Here is a 17,484-nt window from a genome sequence, read left to right on the forward strand (position 1 = left end):
GCAAGTCCCTCCAGTGGATAGTAAAGATTGCTGAGGGGATCATTTGGGTCTATTTCTCTGCCACGATGGACATTTAAAATGGCCATTGTTTGCAGAAAGCTATAAACTTTATGAAGTACTTCAAACAAACACCCTTCCACAATCTATTCTCCCTCCTGCCATCCAGGAAGAGGTACCAAAGCGTTCGGGCCCTCATGACCAGATGGCGTAACAACTTTCTCCCCCAAGCCGTGAGGCTTATAAACTCCAGGGGTACACAGGGTTAGCATATGTAATATGATATTTATAAGTAATATGTTATTTATAAAAAAAGTTTCTGATGTAATTTATCCATGTAAATAACCAGCTCCACGGTCCAGAGAAACACTATCTCATTTTTCACTGTACACTGCAATGTTTATGGTATGAACGACAAATAAACACAACTTGACTTGACTCGACTTGATAAAAGGAGTAATTAGAATCATGCAGGGCAAGTCTAAGAACAGATGAGCGGTGATTATACTTATCAATGCAATGGGTTCAGAGCCGCAAGACTAATTCTCATTCCTATTTTAATGTCTCTATGATATATGGCATAAAGACTTGAAAAACAGTCAACATTTTGAAACAGAATTGAAATATGATACATTTCAATATAGCACAGTAAAACCTCTGGTATCCGACACCTATGGAAATTGGTAGATGCCGGATAAGTGTATTTTCTGATTGTTCACCTGCATTAAGAATATATAGTTTAAAATACAAAAGATTATACTTATATTGAACAAACTTAACTTGCATGAATTTATAAACTTTAAAGTATTGTGCTTTATTTTCAGACACATTCTTTGAAAATATTTAACTGTTTCTGCATCTGTAGGTTCCTCCACATCCAATGGAGCCACCCGAAAGAATAATATTAAAGATAATTAGTTTCCTCCCTCCCCCAAGTTTACAGTTAAAGCTTCTAACCATGGAAATTCTTAGTAAGCAGGGATAAGGAGACATTTTAAGAGAGTCACCCAATAGAAATTGATAATAATAAAAGAGAGAATATCAGAAGAATTTATATATAAATGGGAATCGAAATTAATATCTCAAGAGAGGGACCTAGCTTTGTTGAAACATTTGATTAATATTTGGAAAAAGGTAAACAACAAAATTGGAACAAGAAAGGGTTGTCCTGCCTGAAATGCCTTTGATACAAAATCAACTTATTCCATTTTCAATGGATAATCCATTTTCAATGGTTAATCAATTTTTAAACATTTGGTCTTGGAAAGGATTTAGATTGTTACGAAGGAAGAAATGTACTGTCATTTGAATAATTAAAAAATAAATATGGGATACAAAATAATACAATTTTGTTATTATCAATTAAGGGCTTATTTAAGAGATAAATTGGGTCCAAAATGTGGAGATGTGGAAATGTTGATACGTGATAGACATATAAAGAAATTTATCTCAGCTATGTACAGTTTATTGTGGAAGGGGACTCCCAAACAGGGAATACATAGGTCCCGACAGTGATTGGAGGTGGATTTAAATATTAATATTGATAAACAGAATTGGTCAAAGTTATGTCGAGATAGTATGACAAATACTATAAATGTTAGATACAGATTAGTTCAATATAATTTTTACATCAATTATATCTCACACCACAGATATTAAATAGATTGAAATCAGATTTATCAGACCAGTGTTTTAGATGTGGTCAGGAGATTGGTACTTTTTTTATATTCTACTTGGTCCTGTCCTTAAGTGAGATCTTTTTGGATAAATTTGGCAATTTTTTAAGAACAGGTTACAGGAATTAAATTCCAACAATACCCAATGTTATTTTTTTATTAGGTAATATTGAAGGGATAAGACCAAAATTGAAATTACCTATATATCAAAAAGAATTTGTAAAGGTTGCCTTGGCAGTAACAAGAAAATGTATAGCAGTAACATGGAAATTGGACTCCCATCTAAGTATGGAGTGATGGAACACAGAAATGCATAGCTGCATTCTTCTTAAGATTATTTCTAATCTGAGAAATAAATATGTTGTATTTTTGAAAATATGGTGCCTGTATTTACTAATTGAGGAATTAATTTATAGGTGTTTTCCCTAAACTTTGAACCCTGTTAACCTCCTTGCAAGTCTTAAAGACGTGGTGAGGGGTGTCCGTCGGTAAACCAGGTTTCTATTCTTGTTATTCTTACTTTTCTTTTTCTTTCTTTTTCTATGCTTTTTCTTATTTCATTTTATTATCATTATGGAGGAAATTGTAAAGATATTGATACTTACAATATTCCTAAAGGGAGTGACAATCAAGCATGCAAATGTTCAAAATTGGGATTGATAATCCATAGGGTCAGCTAGTATTGGAGTTATGGGAAAATGGAATGGGATGACCTCAAGTTAAGAAGGGCAGAACAAGGGTTGGGGGGGGGGGTGGGGGGACGGACACACAGCTAGAAAACCATTAGAATAGTCTGAAAGTAATAATGATACTAATAAAGGCTTCAGGAGCACATGAGATGCTCAAGATTCTGGTGATCTGAAGCAGATGAAAATAACAACTATTTAACTATCTCCTTGCTCCACACCACAAAGGCAAATCTGTATTCAACTTTGCATGCACTCTGCAAATTTACACAAACTGGCTGAAGAGCAGTTGTAGAAAAAAATAGTTTATATTCAAGGGCTCTCCAGATTACTGAAGACCAGATAAGGAATTCGACTTCACGCAAATTCACCCATAAGTTTATTATCATCTGACCGTACATCTACAACCAGATGAAACAGTATTTCTCTGGATACACAATATGAAGCACATAAGGATTTTGATTTTATATATAAATATTTTGGGATGATTTGCTCGATTACAAGATACTCAATTACAGGAATTTTGTAGCATATTCATGACAATAAATTTGGATTCTGACTGATCATTAATCACACAAACTGGAGGAAGAAACTATTTCCCAGCCTTGCAGTCCTGATTTTGATGCTCCTGTACTTCTTTCTTGATGATAGTGAGTCAAAGCTACTATATGCTGGATGAAAGGTTCCTCAATAATTCTTTGAGCTCGAGATGGGCAATGCTTCAAGTAAATGTCGTCAATAGAAGAAAGGGAGACCCACAATGATCTTCTCGGCCATTTTGATGATCGTCTGTATTGATTTCTGGTCCGATGCTTTTCAGCTTCCATATGCAGCTAGACCAAACACTCAATTGTACTGTAATTTTTTAAAGCACTTTTCATGACAAGAAATTCACAGAAATGCAAATATCTTAAGAAGTAATGGAATAGGGGTAACAGCTATTTAATTCAAAAGATAACCAGTCTTCAAATAAAAGACTGTTTACATGTAATCTCCTCAGATACATTATCTTTAAGATGATAGCTGTTGATGAACAGAAGGAAGCTACTCAAGGGATTTGCTTTGGAAACTGATAAGATAATCGAAACTGGCCATTGGATATTATATATTCTGGTTCTGTTCCATTGTAACCACATCACAGAAGACAATAAAACAATATTTATATTAATTGACCTTTCTGTTATGGAAAATTTGGCTAATATTTCTCAGGAGTGGAACTCTTCAATAACCCAGGGACTGCCTGTAATGGAGATGTGTTTTGTACGATCCCTTTCTGTAATGTATTTCAGTGGTAGCAAAATGCCCCCATACTTGGTTAACTGATGACATACTTGTGTGGGGTGTGGAAATGAATTGTTGTATCTTGTCAGGCCTAAACGATTACTGATTAAGAGCTTTAGGAGTTTACCGAGTTGCAGACTGTGGAATCTCTGAAAGGATTTTAACAAAGCATGATTTTAACTTCATGCTTTGGATGTTTGTCCTTTTGAATGGTGCTTTAAACATCAGCTTTGATTATTTTTTTTCTAATTCATGCTGAATTGTAGACTGAGAGAAAATGTTGCCAGCCATTAATTTTATTGTATGTAAATATGCAATGCCTTACCAAGTGTTTAATTTGTTCTGATTATCTGGGGCTGCATGGTTAGTGTAGCAGTTAGCATAATGCTGTTACAATGTCAGTGGCCTGGGTTTGAATCAGGTGCTGTCTGTAAGGAGATTGTACGTTCTCCCTGTATCAGCATGGGTTTCCTCTGGATACTCCGGTTTCTTCCCACCCTTCAAAACGTATGGGGGTTGTAGGTTAATTGGGTATAATTGGGCAGCATGGGTTCCTGGGCCAGAAGGGCCTGTTACTGTGCTGTACCTGTATGTCTAAATTTTAAAAATTATATCACGAGTGTGTATAATAATCAAATACAGTAAAATCCATGGTATCCAAAATTCAAACAACCCGCAAAATAAAATTGAAAATAAATTAAAAATATTTAAATAAATAATAATAAAATAGTAGGAAAAAAATTGTAAGTTTAAAATTTCAAAAGTAATTGTTTTCTGAAGATGGAAGCAAATATTCATCCAGTGGAATGTCTTGGTCATGCTTTGCTCATAGCAGTTTTTTGAATAAAGTTTGAATAAAGATGTTTGAATAAAATTACATTGCTCAAAATGAAGAGACATTTTTTGAAAAATTTATTTAAAATTTTTCCAGTCATGTAATCATAGCCAAATGAAAAATACAGCTGTTAAATGTTAGTATCAAATCCATGATACATGATGGTATAAAACCTCATCCCCCTCCCCCCCAAACATAATTTGCGTGAAGTTGAATTCCATATCAGGTCTTCAGTAATCTGGAGAGCCCTTGAATATTTTTTTCTACAACTGCTCTTCAGCCAGTTCGTGTAAATTTGCAGAGTGCATGCAAAGTTGAATACAGATTTGCCTTTGTGGTGTGGAGCAAGGAGATAGTTAAATAGTTGTTATTTTCATCTGCTTCAGATCACCAGAATCTTGAGCATCTCATGTGCTCCTGAAGCCTTTATTAGTATCATTATTACTTTCAGACTATTCTAATGGTTTTCTAGCTGTGTGTCCGTCCACCCCTCCCCCCCCCACCCCCCATCCTTGTTCTGCCCTTCTTAACTTGAGGTCATCCCATTCCATTTTCCCATAACTCCAGTACTTGTTGACCCTGTGGATTATCAATCCCAATTTTGATTGTCACTCCCTTTAGGAATATTGCAAGTATCAATATCTTTACAATTTCCTCCATAATGATAAGCTTCTAAGATATCCACATGCTGGCTTATCCCTCAAAAAAATCACTTAATCTTCTCACTTGTCAGGAAAATGCAACAGCATCTGCACTTCCTGAGAAGGTGGGTAAAACTATTATGTCTACAGGAGCTCAATCGAGAGGGTCCAAAATGGATCGAAGGTCAATCCACAGGATCACATGAGTGGCAGAAAGGATCACTGGAGTCTCCCTCCTACCACATCAACATAATCTACCAGGATCACTGTTTGAAAAGAGTGCGCGTAATCATCGAGGAGCCCTTCCACCATGCACACAGCATCTTTCAGATACGACCATCAGGAAAGAGATACAGGAATATCAGATTCAGTATCACCAGGCTGAGGAGCAGCTTCTTCCCATGTCAGTGAGAATGCTGAACAACTAAAGGAACTGCTCATCCAGGAGAACCAACACACTCAATCACTGCAACACAATCAAGAAAAATGCATACTGAGCCATACCATGACCATGCTTTGGTAAGCCTGGTTACCTGACTGTACTTCTACTGCCAGTGTACAAGCTGACACAGAAGATCATAGCACCACTGGTGAAGATGGCGAAGGTGTGGTTGAGGAAGGTGGAGGAGAGTCTGTAGGACTGCTTTGAATTGGTGGACTAGAACATATTCAAGAACTCATCCATAGACTTGAATGAATGTGCAACAAATGTCATCAAGACCTGCGTGGATGAGAGTGTGCCCACGTGCAAATATTGTGGATGAATTAGAGAATCCGCAACTTGCTGAAGGCGAGAACAAGGGGGGTTTTTAAGGCCGGGGATTAAGATCTTTACAAGAAGTCCAGGTACGACCTGCGGAAGGCCATCTCCAAAGCTAAATGGCAATTCCAGAGAAAACCAGAGACAGAGATAGATACACACCAGTAATGGCAGGGAGTGCAGGCTATTACAGCCTACAAAGCAAGGGTGAACACTATTGATGGCAATGATGCTTCACTACCTGATGTGCCTACTTGAATCTCTGAAAAGGCTGAGGAAGCTGTGACATCTGTCTCTGAGGGGAATGTCAGAACATCATTCAAGAGGGTGTACCCTTGCAAGGCATCTGGCCCTGATGGCGTACCTGGCAGGATACTGAAAATCGGCACCAACCAAATGTTCTCGCGGACATTTTCAACCTCTCGTTTCTGCAGTCAGAGGTTTCCACCAGCTTCAAAAGGGCATCAATAATCTCGACATCAGAGTATCGTAGGCTGCCTCAATGACTAACGTCAAGTAGCACTAACTTCTGCTGTGATGAACTGCTTCGAGAGGCTGGTCATGCCAGAATTAACACGTACCCAAGATCTGGACTCATTGTAATTTGCCCATCATCACAATCACTCAACAGCAGATGCAATACTCTCCACTCGCCTCTGGATCACCTCTAATACAGCAATTCATACATACTCTTCATGGACTACAACTTGGCCTTCAATACCTTTATTCCTTCAGTGCTGGTCAAGAAGCTACAAACTCTAAGCTTCTGTACCCCACTCTGCAACTGGATCCTTGACCTCATCAGAAGACCACAGTCAGTACAAATTGGAAGCAACATCTCCTCCTCACTGATCATCAACACAGGTGTACCCCAAGGAGGTGTGCTTAGTTCATTGCTCTACTCATTATATACCCATGACTGTGTGGCCAGGCACAATTCCAACGCTATCCACAAGTTTGCCGATGACACCACAATTGTCGGCAGAATCACAAACGGCAATGAGAAAATGTTCAGAAGGGAGATAGATCAGCTCATTGAATAGTAGAACGATAACAACCCTGCGCTCAACATCAGCAAAACCAAGGAGATGAATGTGGACTTCAGGAGCAAGACAGGGGAACACAACCCAGTCCCCATCACGGGTTCAAGAACTTCAAATTCCTGGTTGTCAACATCTCAAAGGATCTGTCCTGGAGTCTCCACTTTGATGAGTTTACAAGCCTCTTTGGTGACCTACAGAGCCACCTCAGACAACTCACCAAGTATAGACACTGGTTGCATCACTGCCTGGTATGGAGATGCCAATTCTCAGAACACGAATAAACTCCAGAGGGTTGTTAACTCGGCCTGCAACATCACAGGCACCAGACCACTCCATCGAGGACATCTACATGAGGTAGTGTCTGAAAAAAACAACCTTTATCCTCAAAGACCCCAAAGACTTAGGCCATGCCTCTTCACTCTGCTACCATTGGGGAAAAGGTATAGGAGCCTAAAGACAAGCACTCAACAGCACAAGGGCAGCTTCTTCCCCGCTGCCATCAGATTCTTGAATAATGAAAAATACTGCCTTACTTTTCTTGCACTATATTGTTATTACTATTTTATTTTTATAGTAATGTCATAAGATGGTTATAACATGTATGTTTGCACTCTGATGCTGCTGCAAAACATCAAATTTCCTGACTTGTTCGTGTTAATAAATCCCGATTCTGATTCTGTTCTATGCCCTCTCTTTCCTTCTTTAAGGCAATTCCCATTATGACATTTTTAAAAAATCATCTGCTTTTCTTCTGACGTTTGGCAAAGAACATTTCTGCTTGATAATCCTCTGGTACATTTTTGCTATGTTAAGTGGAGGGAGTGCAGAGGCGATTCACCAGGCTGATACCTGGAATGGCAGGAATGACTTCTGAGGAAAGATTGCGCAAATTGGGATTGTACTCGCTGGAGTTTAGAAGATTGAGAGGGGATCTCATAGAGACATATAAAATTCTGGCAGGACTGGACAGAATGGATGCAGATGGGATGTTTCCAATGATGGGAAAATCCAGAACCTGGGGCCATGGTTTGAGGATAATCGGCAAACCATTTAGGACCGAGATGAGGAGGAATTTCTTGACCCTGAGGGTGGTGAATCTGTGGAATTCATTGCCACAGAGGGCAGTAGAGGCAGGTTCATTAAATCTATTTAAGAGGGAATTAGATCTATTTCTTCAGTATAAGGGTATTAAAGGTTACGGAGAGAAGGTGGGGACGGGGTACTGAACTTTAAGATCAGCCATGAACTCGTTGAATGGCAGAGCAGGCTCGAAGGGTCGAATGACCTACTCCTGCTCCTATCTTCTATGTTTCTATGTTTCTATATAAATAGAAAGCATTGTAATCAAAAGATAGCTGAAATTTGTTTGACTAGCTGTGCAAGATCAATTTATAACAATACATTGTTTCACATAAGTCAGCATGGTCAAACATCAAAAGAATTAAACTGTACAATTAAACAATGTATCATCTAATATTTCTGAGAATTAGATAAGCAGTGATCAAATGAGATCCCATTTCAAGACCTCACAGTTATTATGTATCTCTAGCGCCACATAATGGATAATGTAAGCTATTGTTTGAAAATCAAAACAAAAGTTGTAGAGGAAGGAAGTCCAAACTTAAAACAGAAAATGCTGGAAATACTCAGCCGAACTAGCCACATCTTCAACTTGAACTATGTTTATCTTTTGGAAGGTATGGAGAGAAAAGAGGGATATAAGCCTAACACAGGCAAACAGGACTAACATGTGTATGCAGCTCGGTTGGCATGTATAACTCTATGATGCAGCCTTGTTGCTGAATACTTCCAGCATTTGCTGTTTGTTATAATGCCCAAACATTTAAGCTTAGAAGGTCTTTTTCAAATTGGAGAAGACTAAACATCAATCTATTTTTTTTTTTACAAAGCAATTAGAAGAATGTTCTGCTAAAAAGTCTCATTGCAACACTCTTGTGTAAAAAAACTGCTATTCTCCTTAAAATTGCTGATTCACATATGCAAGTAGAGTGCGGCCAAGAAGCACAGAATCAGAAAGATATTCACATTCTGTGTTAAAGTCCCATTAATTCCCATTTAGAACTCAAGAACATTAAAAACAAAGGCAGCACTTGTTCATTTGGCTTCTTGTTTCTTGCTGCTTTTCAATAATGCTAATGTTTCACGTAAGTGCCACTTGCCTTTACTAACCTCATAATCCTTCATAAAACAATCAATCCATGTAAAACAACTGAAATTTACAGCATGGAAGGAGGCCATTCAGCCCAACCTGCCCTTGCAGGGAAAGAAAATAAAATTATTTTGAGTTTCCTCATCTTCTAACATCTAGTCTTGTAAGTGCTCATCTAAGCACTTTCTAAATATGGTGGGGATTCTGTTTCTGTTTTCTTCAGGCAGTGAGTTTTAGATGCCCACTATTCTTTAAGTGGAAAGAAAATACTTCCTTAACTCCTTCTAATTCATCCTCAAAGAATTTCAAGTTTATGCCTGATGCAATGAAGCCCAAAGCCTGAGCACATGGCAGCTTTATCAAATTCTCCATATTCAAGTTATTCACTCTTTATTACTGCATCAGAACTTGCCACTCTGCCAGTCATCTATCAGTGAATATGGCTACATTTTCTCTCCCCATTAAGCTAGATGGGGTGGAGAAAAGATTCATAGAAAATTTGCCTGGAGGCATTGAGTTACAAGGAGAGATTGGCTAGACTGGGACTATTTTTTAAGAACAAAGAAGACCGAAGGGTAATCTTATCAAGATTAATACAATTATAAAAGGCATGAACAGAATAGACAGGCAATGTTTTTTCTAGGGGTAGTGGAGTTTAAAACTAGAGGGCATAGGATTAAGGTGAGAGGGGATAGATTTAAAGGGTAACTGAATGTTTTTCCACACAGAGGAATAGCTGCATGAAATGAGCTGTCAGAGGAAATGGTAGAGATTGGTATAATAGCAATATTTGAAGGATCTTTTGGAAGGTATGGACAGAAAAAAGGGATATAAGCCTAACACAGGCAAACAGGACTAGCATGTGTATGCAGCTCAGTTGGCATGTATAACTCTATGATTAATACAATCTAACTTCCTAGTGATGTCTCAAAGCTTTGCTATAAGCAACACAAAACAAAAAGTATAATTTATGTTTAATTGTCACATTAACACATTTGGCCTCATCCTTTCAGGAATATTCCCTTTATTCTATCCATTCCCACCCCTCCTTCTCTGCAACATATTTTCTCTTTCAATATTCTGAAAAAAGGATCTCACATCTGAAAATTTAACTCTATTTCTATTTCCATAGATGCTGCCCAATAAGATGAGTGTTCAGCATCTTTGTTTTTCTTTATTCAAGTCTTTGCCTTCTAATTATTAATTGACAAGGAAACAAATATTATGTATCTCAGCTAAACTGTCCCTTGGACTCCTCTGTTCCAAATAAAATAATACCAGTCCATCTAATCTCTTCTTGTAATTAGAATTAATCTTCTCTGCAGTCTCTTTCATGCTATCACATCGTTCCTGTAATTTGGTGACCAGAATTTGTACAATCTTCTTGCAGGAGTTTAACTACTGATATATACCATTCCAATATTGTGCTTCTGCTCTTTAACACCATGTTTCAGTAGATAACAATAACAGTCTTGTATGGCTTCTCAACGACCTTGGTTCATTGGTTATTGGCAAATTGTACATGTAATCTGTACATAATGGGGTGAAATTGACATTTCAGATGGATATCTATTTTTCAGTATCAAAATCAGAAGTGCTTCGCTTCATAAGGTAAATCCAAGAATTCCCATAAACCAATGCATGGGTTTCTCTGCTTTAACGTAACTTGAAACTTCTGCCGTTCAATCTTTAATCAGTTTCAAAAGTCTATAATTCATTCACATCCTGAATCACTTTGAACTCAAAAACTAGCAAAAGAAAGTTATATTAAAAGAAAACAAACACCATTTCTCAGTAAAAAGGGGATTGGCTTGTAATGCTCAACTTTTATTTATTTAGAAACATTAACACAGCCTATAACCAGAGGTAGTGTGACCATATGATTATGTCCCATAGCCCTTTCAGCCTTATTAAATACTTCTAATCTATGTTAGTTTAAGGATCATGAAATAAGCATATCACATAGAACTGTTCAGTCATTACTGCATTCTAATACAGATTAATGTTTGAAATGAGTATGCAGATTACTTACAGCTCTGTACGGAGACCACCCATGATGAAGAGTCTGTGAGCCCAAAACATGTCTAAAATAGCTATTTTAATGAGGAGCTTTTTGATATTTCATTGAGACCCTTGGCTCTGTTTCTAACTCAGTAAGAAGCAAAGGCATACAGCAGATGCACCATGCCAAGTTTCAATGAAGGAGCCATCTAGCTCTCAACTCTCATTATTTTGTATTCATGTTACCTACATCAGGCTCAGAAGATAGTAGCTTTGTGCCCATACAAAATTACTTTCAGCCTGAGAGTTATTAGGGGGTGATTACTAAAATGCAATTGTATCTTACTATAAAGATCAGGCAGAAAAATGAAAACGTCAGTTCTCCATGACGAAATGTCATTAATCTGCATTGAAAACAGAAAAGATTCACAGGAATGTTACTAGGATTGGAAGACTTGGGTTACAAGGAGAGAAGACGTAGGCTGGGATTTTTCTTTCTGGAGTATAGGAGGTGAATGGGCGATGAAACAGAAGTATTAAAAAAATCATGAGCCTAGATATGGCAAATAGTCTTCATCTTTTTTGAAGAGTGGGGAGTCTAAAACCAGAGGGCATAGACTTAAGGTAGAGAAGGGAAAGAATTAAAAGGGAATGATAACAACTTTGTCCCCACACAGAAGGTGGTATCTATGCAGAACAAGCTGCCAGGGGAACTGGTATAGGTGGGTACAATTAAAAGACATTTCAACAGATACATAATAGGGAAGATTTAGATGGATACAAGTCAAATACAGGCAAATTGAACTAGCTTAGGTCGACAATTTAGCCAGTGGGCATAAGTTAGGATGAAGGGCTTGCCTCCGTACTGTAAAATTCTATGATTCCTTGGCTCTCAGTATTAGGAAAAGAACATTGGTATTAAAGGCTTCCAAACATTTGTTCAGTTTGTGGCAAGTTGAAGCCCCATCTCAAAAACACAAAATGATTGAGCCTACTTACTCCCCCTAAAATCATTCAACCAAGTCATGCTCCAAAATACCAGGATAAATCCCAAAGTTAAACAGACAAGCTTAGAAACAAAATGTCCAAAAAAACATCCAGGGAGAAAGAATTTCTTTTGTTCCACCACATACCTCAGAGGGTTTGTGGGAATTGAATACGTGTCATCACCTCACTCCCACATGAGAAAAGGAAAAGGCTGCGGCTTCATATTACCTGCTGGTTGTCTGGAAGGAGTTTTAGTGTCCTGGCATAATGTTAAGGTGATGGCAGTCCCCATACTTTTCTGTTCATGGAGTTTCAAGAACAATAATACATGTGTCTAATATAGAGGGATTTTTTTTTCACAGCACACTGGCTGAACTAAAAATATGGGTCCACAAACCCATAGGGCTTGAATTTTTTTAAACTGTCAAATTCAAAATGAGCCAAGATCACCTGAACTTCTCACCCTCCCCACAGTGAACTACATAACAAAGCACTGTTAGACAATACTTTGGAATTAATTCCAATCCAGATGTTTCAACTTAAAGGGTAATAGAGTCTTACAAGGCAATAATTCAATTAAGTACGCTGAATGATATGAAACACAGAAGTGAATTGTTCATGTGAAAACAGCCACAGAATATTCTATTACTGTTTCAAGATCTGCTGACAGACAAATGCTGCTTTTGAACAGATGTATTGCACCATATTTAACTTTGTTTTTGAATTCACTATTTAACAGGCAGCCTCTCCAGTTAAGGAAGGGGCAGTGAAACAAAGGAGAGATAGCAATACAGATCTAGCAGTGATATTGCATTCCATGATTAATAATAACATATTCAAATTTCTCTTCTCTTTTCTGGCAGCTCTATCATAATGATGCTTTTCTCTATAGCACTCTGTAACACTTCATTCTATACTTTTATTTTGCACTATCTGTTGAGTTGACATGCTTGGTTAGCATGCAAAACAAAGTTTTCACTGTCTTAGTACATGTGACAATAATAAAGAATTCAATTAAAAGGAAATCACCAATGAAAAACTTTACAAACCATGCAGTAAAGAAATGCATTCACACATCATACACTAGAAGTATAAAATGACTTACCTTGTATTACATGTGAATTGTCTTTCAAGAAGAAATTGTACAAGTATTTGGGAATAAAAGAAGACATGCAAGCATATGCCAAGGCTGCAATAAAAAGAAACATTAACAATGTTAGGAGAATTTGAAAGTACCCTATTACAGCAAGTAGAATCCAAATAACAATATTATTTTTAACCTCTGCATTTCCCCGTGTCACATACAATCGGGAATCATTAATGTGGATGCCAAAGTTCACATTCACTTGCAGAAGTTAGTGCCCTAAACTTGCCTCAGTACTCCCGTTTCCATTTTGAACTCCTCATACATACACCAGTGAAATTGAAAAATGTGCCAGGCAAGTTCAGCTGAACATCAGGAAGAGCTGTTCAGGCAGCTGAATTTGTGTGATGGTTTAAATCAAAATAAGCATTGGAGAAATTCATCTGTGTTGGGCCTGTGCCCAAGATGGCAGCACCTATTAATCGGCAGCAGCCATGAGGGGCTGCAGACTTCGGGGAAGCAGAGGACTGAAGCAGGGGACCAGAGAACAAGAAGCTCACCCACCATCCAAGAGGAAGAAGCGGAGGAGATGATCCACAGGGATGGTGACCACGGCAGAGGACCAGGGAGGTGTCTCTGCAGCTGAGATGTCTGCTGGTGACTAGAGGCAAGGAATCCATGGAAGCTTGAGACTGCTGTCGGCATGTGGACTGCTGGAGACTAGCTCGAACTGGCTGGAGGAGTACCAGGTATTGGAACTGGGATGTGAGGAGGTGCCAAGGGCGCTGAAGGGTTCCTGACCACGTTGGAGGTTTGGATCTGGAGCTCGGGTTGCCAATGGTTTGGACTGGACTTTGTGTGGCTGCTAGGGCTATGGAAGCACTGGAGGTAAATCTACGGATACTCTGGGGGTTCTCTTTTAGTTCTCTCTCTGACTGACTGTATCTAATTTTACGAACTGTGTTTTGAGTCCAGAAAACCCCAAAACCCAGCAGCAATAGAAATTCACCAAGACAAATTTTAATTATATTTAAATATGAAAACTGGATCAAACTTTAACTTAACTAACCTAACTTAACCACCTTCTAATTCTAAGCGCATGTGTATGTAATGTGTACATAAGTTCAAAAAAAGTTCTTTGATTCACAGTTGAATCTCACTTCTCACTCCTCCAAGTTCACCGGTATCAGGCAACTTCTATACTGTGCACAGAATTCAACATTTATGAATTTCACCAAGCTTTGGAGATTGAAAGGTAAATGGTTATCTCTCAGGAAGGTTCTTGTCGGTTTTCAGAGAGAGATTTGTTGCTCATTGGACACCCACAACTGATTCCTTCTGATCAGTGTCTTGCTGAAGAAACTTGCCCCATCAGGGTTTTTCAAATGCTCACCTTTCTTTCAGATCACCACATGTTCCTTTTTGTTTCCCTTATTTCAAGTTGAACATTAGGCAGCCAGTCCTCTCCTCTTGTATGGACCACAAAGGCTTTGATCAGGCTGAACTAAGAACTCACAACCAGTCTTCAAAATGGGGTTTTCCTCAAGTTTGCCAGCTTGTCATGTTCCAGTCCCTGCTGCTGAACTGTAGAATCAATTCTCTCTCTCTCTCTCTCTCTCTCCCTCTCAGAGAAAACCACATGACCCTCTTAGAACAGCCAACTGCACTCAGACAGAATGTGGCTCTGGACCTAATCCTCTGAGTTCATTCATCTGTTGCTTTTCAAAACAATAATTCAGGGGTGGCCAAACTTGCTTAACATAAGAGCTGCATACCGTAAACTTCAGATGTTTGAAAGTCGTAGCAATCACGCGATCGCAAGCCACTCCCTCTAACACTATTGTTAGCCCTTTTCAGGTGGCCATAATACCCGAATGTAAAGCCAACTAAAATACCCGAATGTAGCTGTCGGGAGGCCACCTGAAAGCGGAGAACCCGTCCCCGAGGTGTACTTTCTCAACCCACCTTGGGGAGATATATTCTCTGCTTCCGAGCGCTCCCCCTAGGCACCTGAAAGCAGCAGCCTGAAAGCGGCTATAGCGCTTTCAAGTGCCTAGCAGGGAGAAGCTGATAACAATCAGCTGGCGATCCAAGTCCCCGCTGCCTGACAGCCCTACGGCATGGGACATCAGGGCTGGGATGGCCGGTGTGGCACTACGGGGCTGGGGTGGCCGGCACGTGAGGTTGCCCACCCCTGGTGAAAGTATTTTCCATTCCTTGTCTTGCAAATCATCCATTGCCAAATGCTGATACACTGCAGATAGTGAAGAAGCCCTGTTTCAAAGGGAACAATTTTGCAAAAGATTTTTTTCTAATCAAGTCTACACACCAAACGTTCCCCCTAGGCACCTGAAAGTAGGAAGGCAAAGCAGCTAGCAGCTGGCAGGCTGTTGACAGTCAGCTGGCGACCCGCTGACAGCCACCCTCCCCGCTGGTGACAGCCACCTTCCCTGCTGCCAAAACCTACCCTCCCTGCTGCTGACACCTCCCCTGCCCATGAGCCGCACATAGCATATCAAAGAGACGCACGTGGCTTGCGAACCGCGGTTTGGCCACCCCTGCAATAATCCATTACTCCACATCATGCCCAATTAACACCTACTTGTGAAGTCCTTATAGGCATCCTTCAAAGTTGGTGCAAAGGCACTTGGAGCCTGAACTGTCTGGCTTGAGCAGAGCTCCAGCATTTTAAATGAGATCTGTCTGTGACCTACACTAAAAAAATCTGCCACAATTTATCTCCTATAAAACATATCTATATATGATATAAAATATAACAATCAGTCACAACTGTAAGAGGCACTTAGGCAATTTCTGCCAGTGGAAAATCTGTCTGCCTTGCAGCAGGCAAAAAGAAATTTCACGTAACATGACACTGCTTTATTACTATGACAATAAATTGAATCTTGAAAAGTCATAATTGCTACAATGTTCAGATGCCAATGATACATCTATTTTGTTTTGTCCCCTCACCTTTTTATCACAGGTACACAATTGTTTTTATTTTTCAAATATTACTCTACCTTCCTATTAAAAACTTATCAAAGAAAAACTTTGGGAAGATCTAAACCAGATATTAAATAAAATCACAGAAAGCAATATACCAAAAAACCCAGAGATCTTCCTCCTAAGTAACATAAAAAACAAAGAATTTGGACTTGAGTTGGATGGAGCACAAAAAAGATTTGTTAGGATAGCAAAAAAATGCATTATGTCAGCCTGGAAATTAGAAGATAACTTGAGAATACAACAATGGTATATAGAAATGAATAAATGTATTCCATTAGAAAAAAATAACATATAGTTTAAGAAATAATATTGAAATATTTGAACAAATATGGGAGCCTTACATGAAACACAATAGAGAAAACCTATCGGGGACATCTACCACCTAAAATGACAGAAGGAGAAGGGAATGGAAAGAATTGACTCAGTGGAATTTCTTGTTTATTTTTATTGAATGTTTTGACTGGTTTAATGTATCTTAGATTTTGTACTTTAAATGAATGGGGGGGGAGGTAGGGAGGGTGGGATGGGAGGGGGGGGAGAAAATGACACTGTATATATTTGAAAAGGAAAATGTATGTATCTTGGTCAATGGTGTGAAAAATTAAAAAAAAACCTGCCATGACAACATTTGATTAATGTACTTTGCACTTTAACAGACATTTGGGTAATTTTTTCCTTAATCTCTCCATTTATACTGTGGCAATGAACTCGTTACTGTACACTAACCAGTAGTCCTTGAATTTGAATCCTTCATCTATCAGTTGGATTTCATCTAAACCTTCTAGATTGAAATATGAAGAGTTCGACACTAGAAATTTCATAAGGTAGCTGAACTTTTTCCCCATTAAAACCTATCACTGAATACCATTAGTAAATGTGGGGCATAAAGAAACTAACCAAGATCCAAAGCATACTACCTTTGCCATGGTTGCATCCTGCAGTGTAGCCTCTGTATCTCTGTTCATTAAGTCTTCCACAGAGAGTAGTCATTGACGTATCCACACTTGTCTCCTGAAGAGTGCTTCCGGTCTGTCAGATATGCATTTGGGGATTTTCTTCATTCTGATGAGAACTCTTCTGTCATCAGCAGTGGAGATCCTCCTTGGAAGACCAGTCCCTTTGTGATTACTGAGCTCTTTCTTCTTAATGCTGTTCCAAACTCTTGATTTTGGTAATTCTAAGGTTTGGGCAATGTCTCTTACTATGTTATTCTTGTTTTTCAGCCTCATAATGGGTTATTTGACTTTCAATCTTTGACTTTCATTGGCACACCTCTTGTCCTCATGTCGAAAGATGACAACAGATTCCAAAGGT

The 17,484-nt window shown here is 38.7% G+C and overlaps 1 protein-coding gene across 4 annotated transcripts in view; it reads right to left on the bottom strand.

The window, feature by feature from the left end:
• Positions 1–17,484, bottom strand: part of tbck (TBC1 domain containing kinase) — a 278,142-nt gene that overhangs the window by 166,634 nt on the left and 94,024 nt on the right. For all 4 annotated transcript variants that reach the window (XM_069925750.1, XM_069925752.1, XM_069925751.1 and 1 more), the window contains one exon: positions 13,183–13,266. In XM_069925750.1, coding sequence (XP_069781851.1) covers positions 13,183–13,266 — 84 coding nt within the window. The remainder of the gene's footprint in view (positions 1–13,182; positions 13,267–17,484) is intronic.

Source organism: Narcine bancroftii, chromosome 3, assembly GCF_036971445.1.
Source record: "Narcine bancroftii isolate sNarBan1 chromosome 3, sNarBan1.hap1, whole genome shotgun sequence".
Taxonomy (NCBI): domain Eukaryota; kingdom Metazoa; phylum Chordata; class Chondrichthyes; order Torpediniformes; family Narcinidae; genus Narcine; species Narcine bancroftii.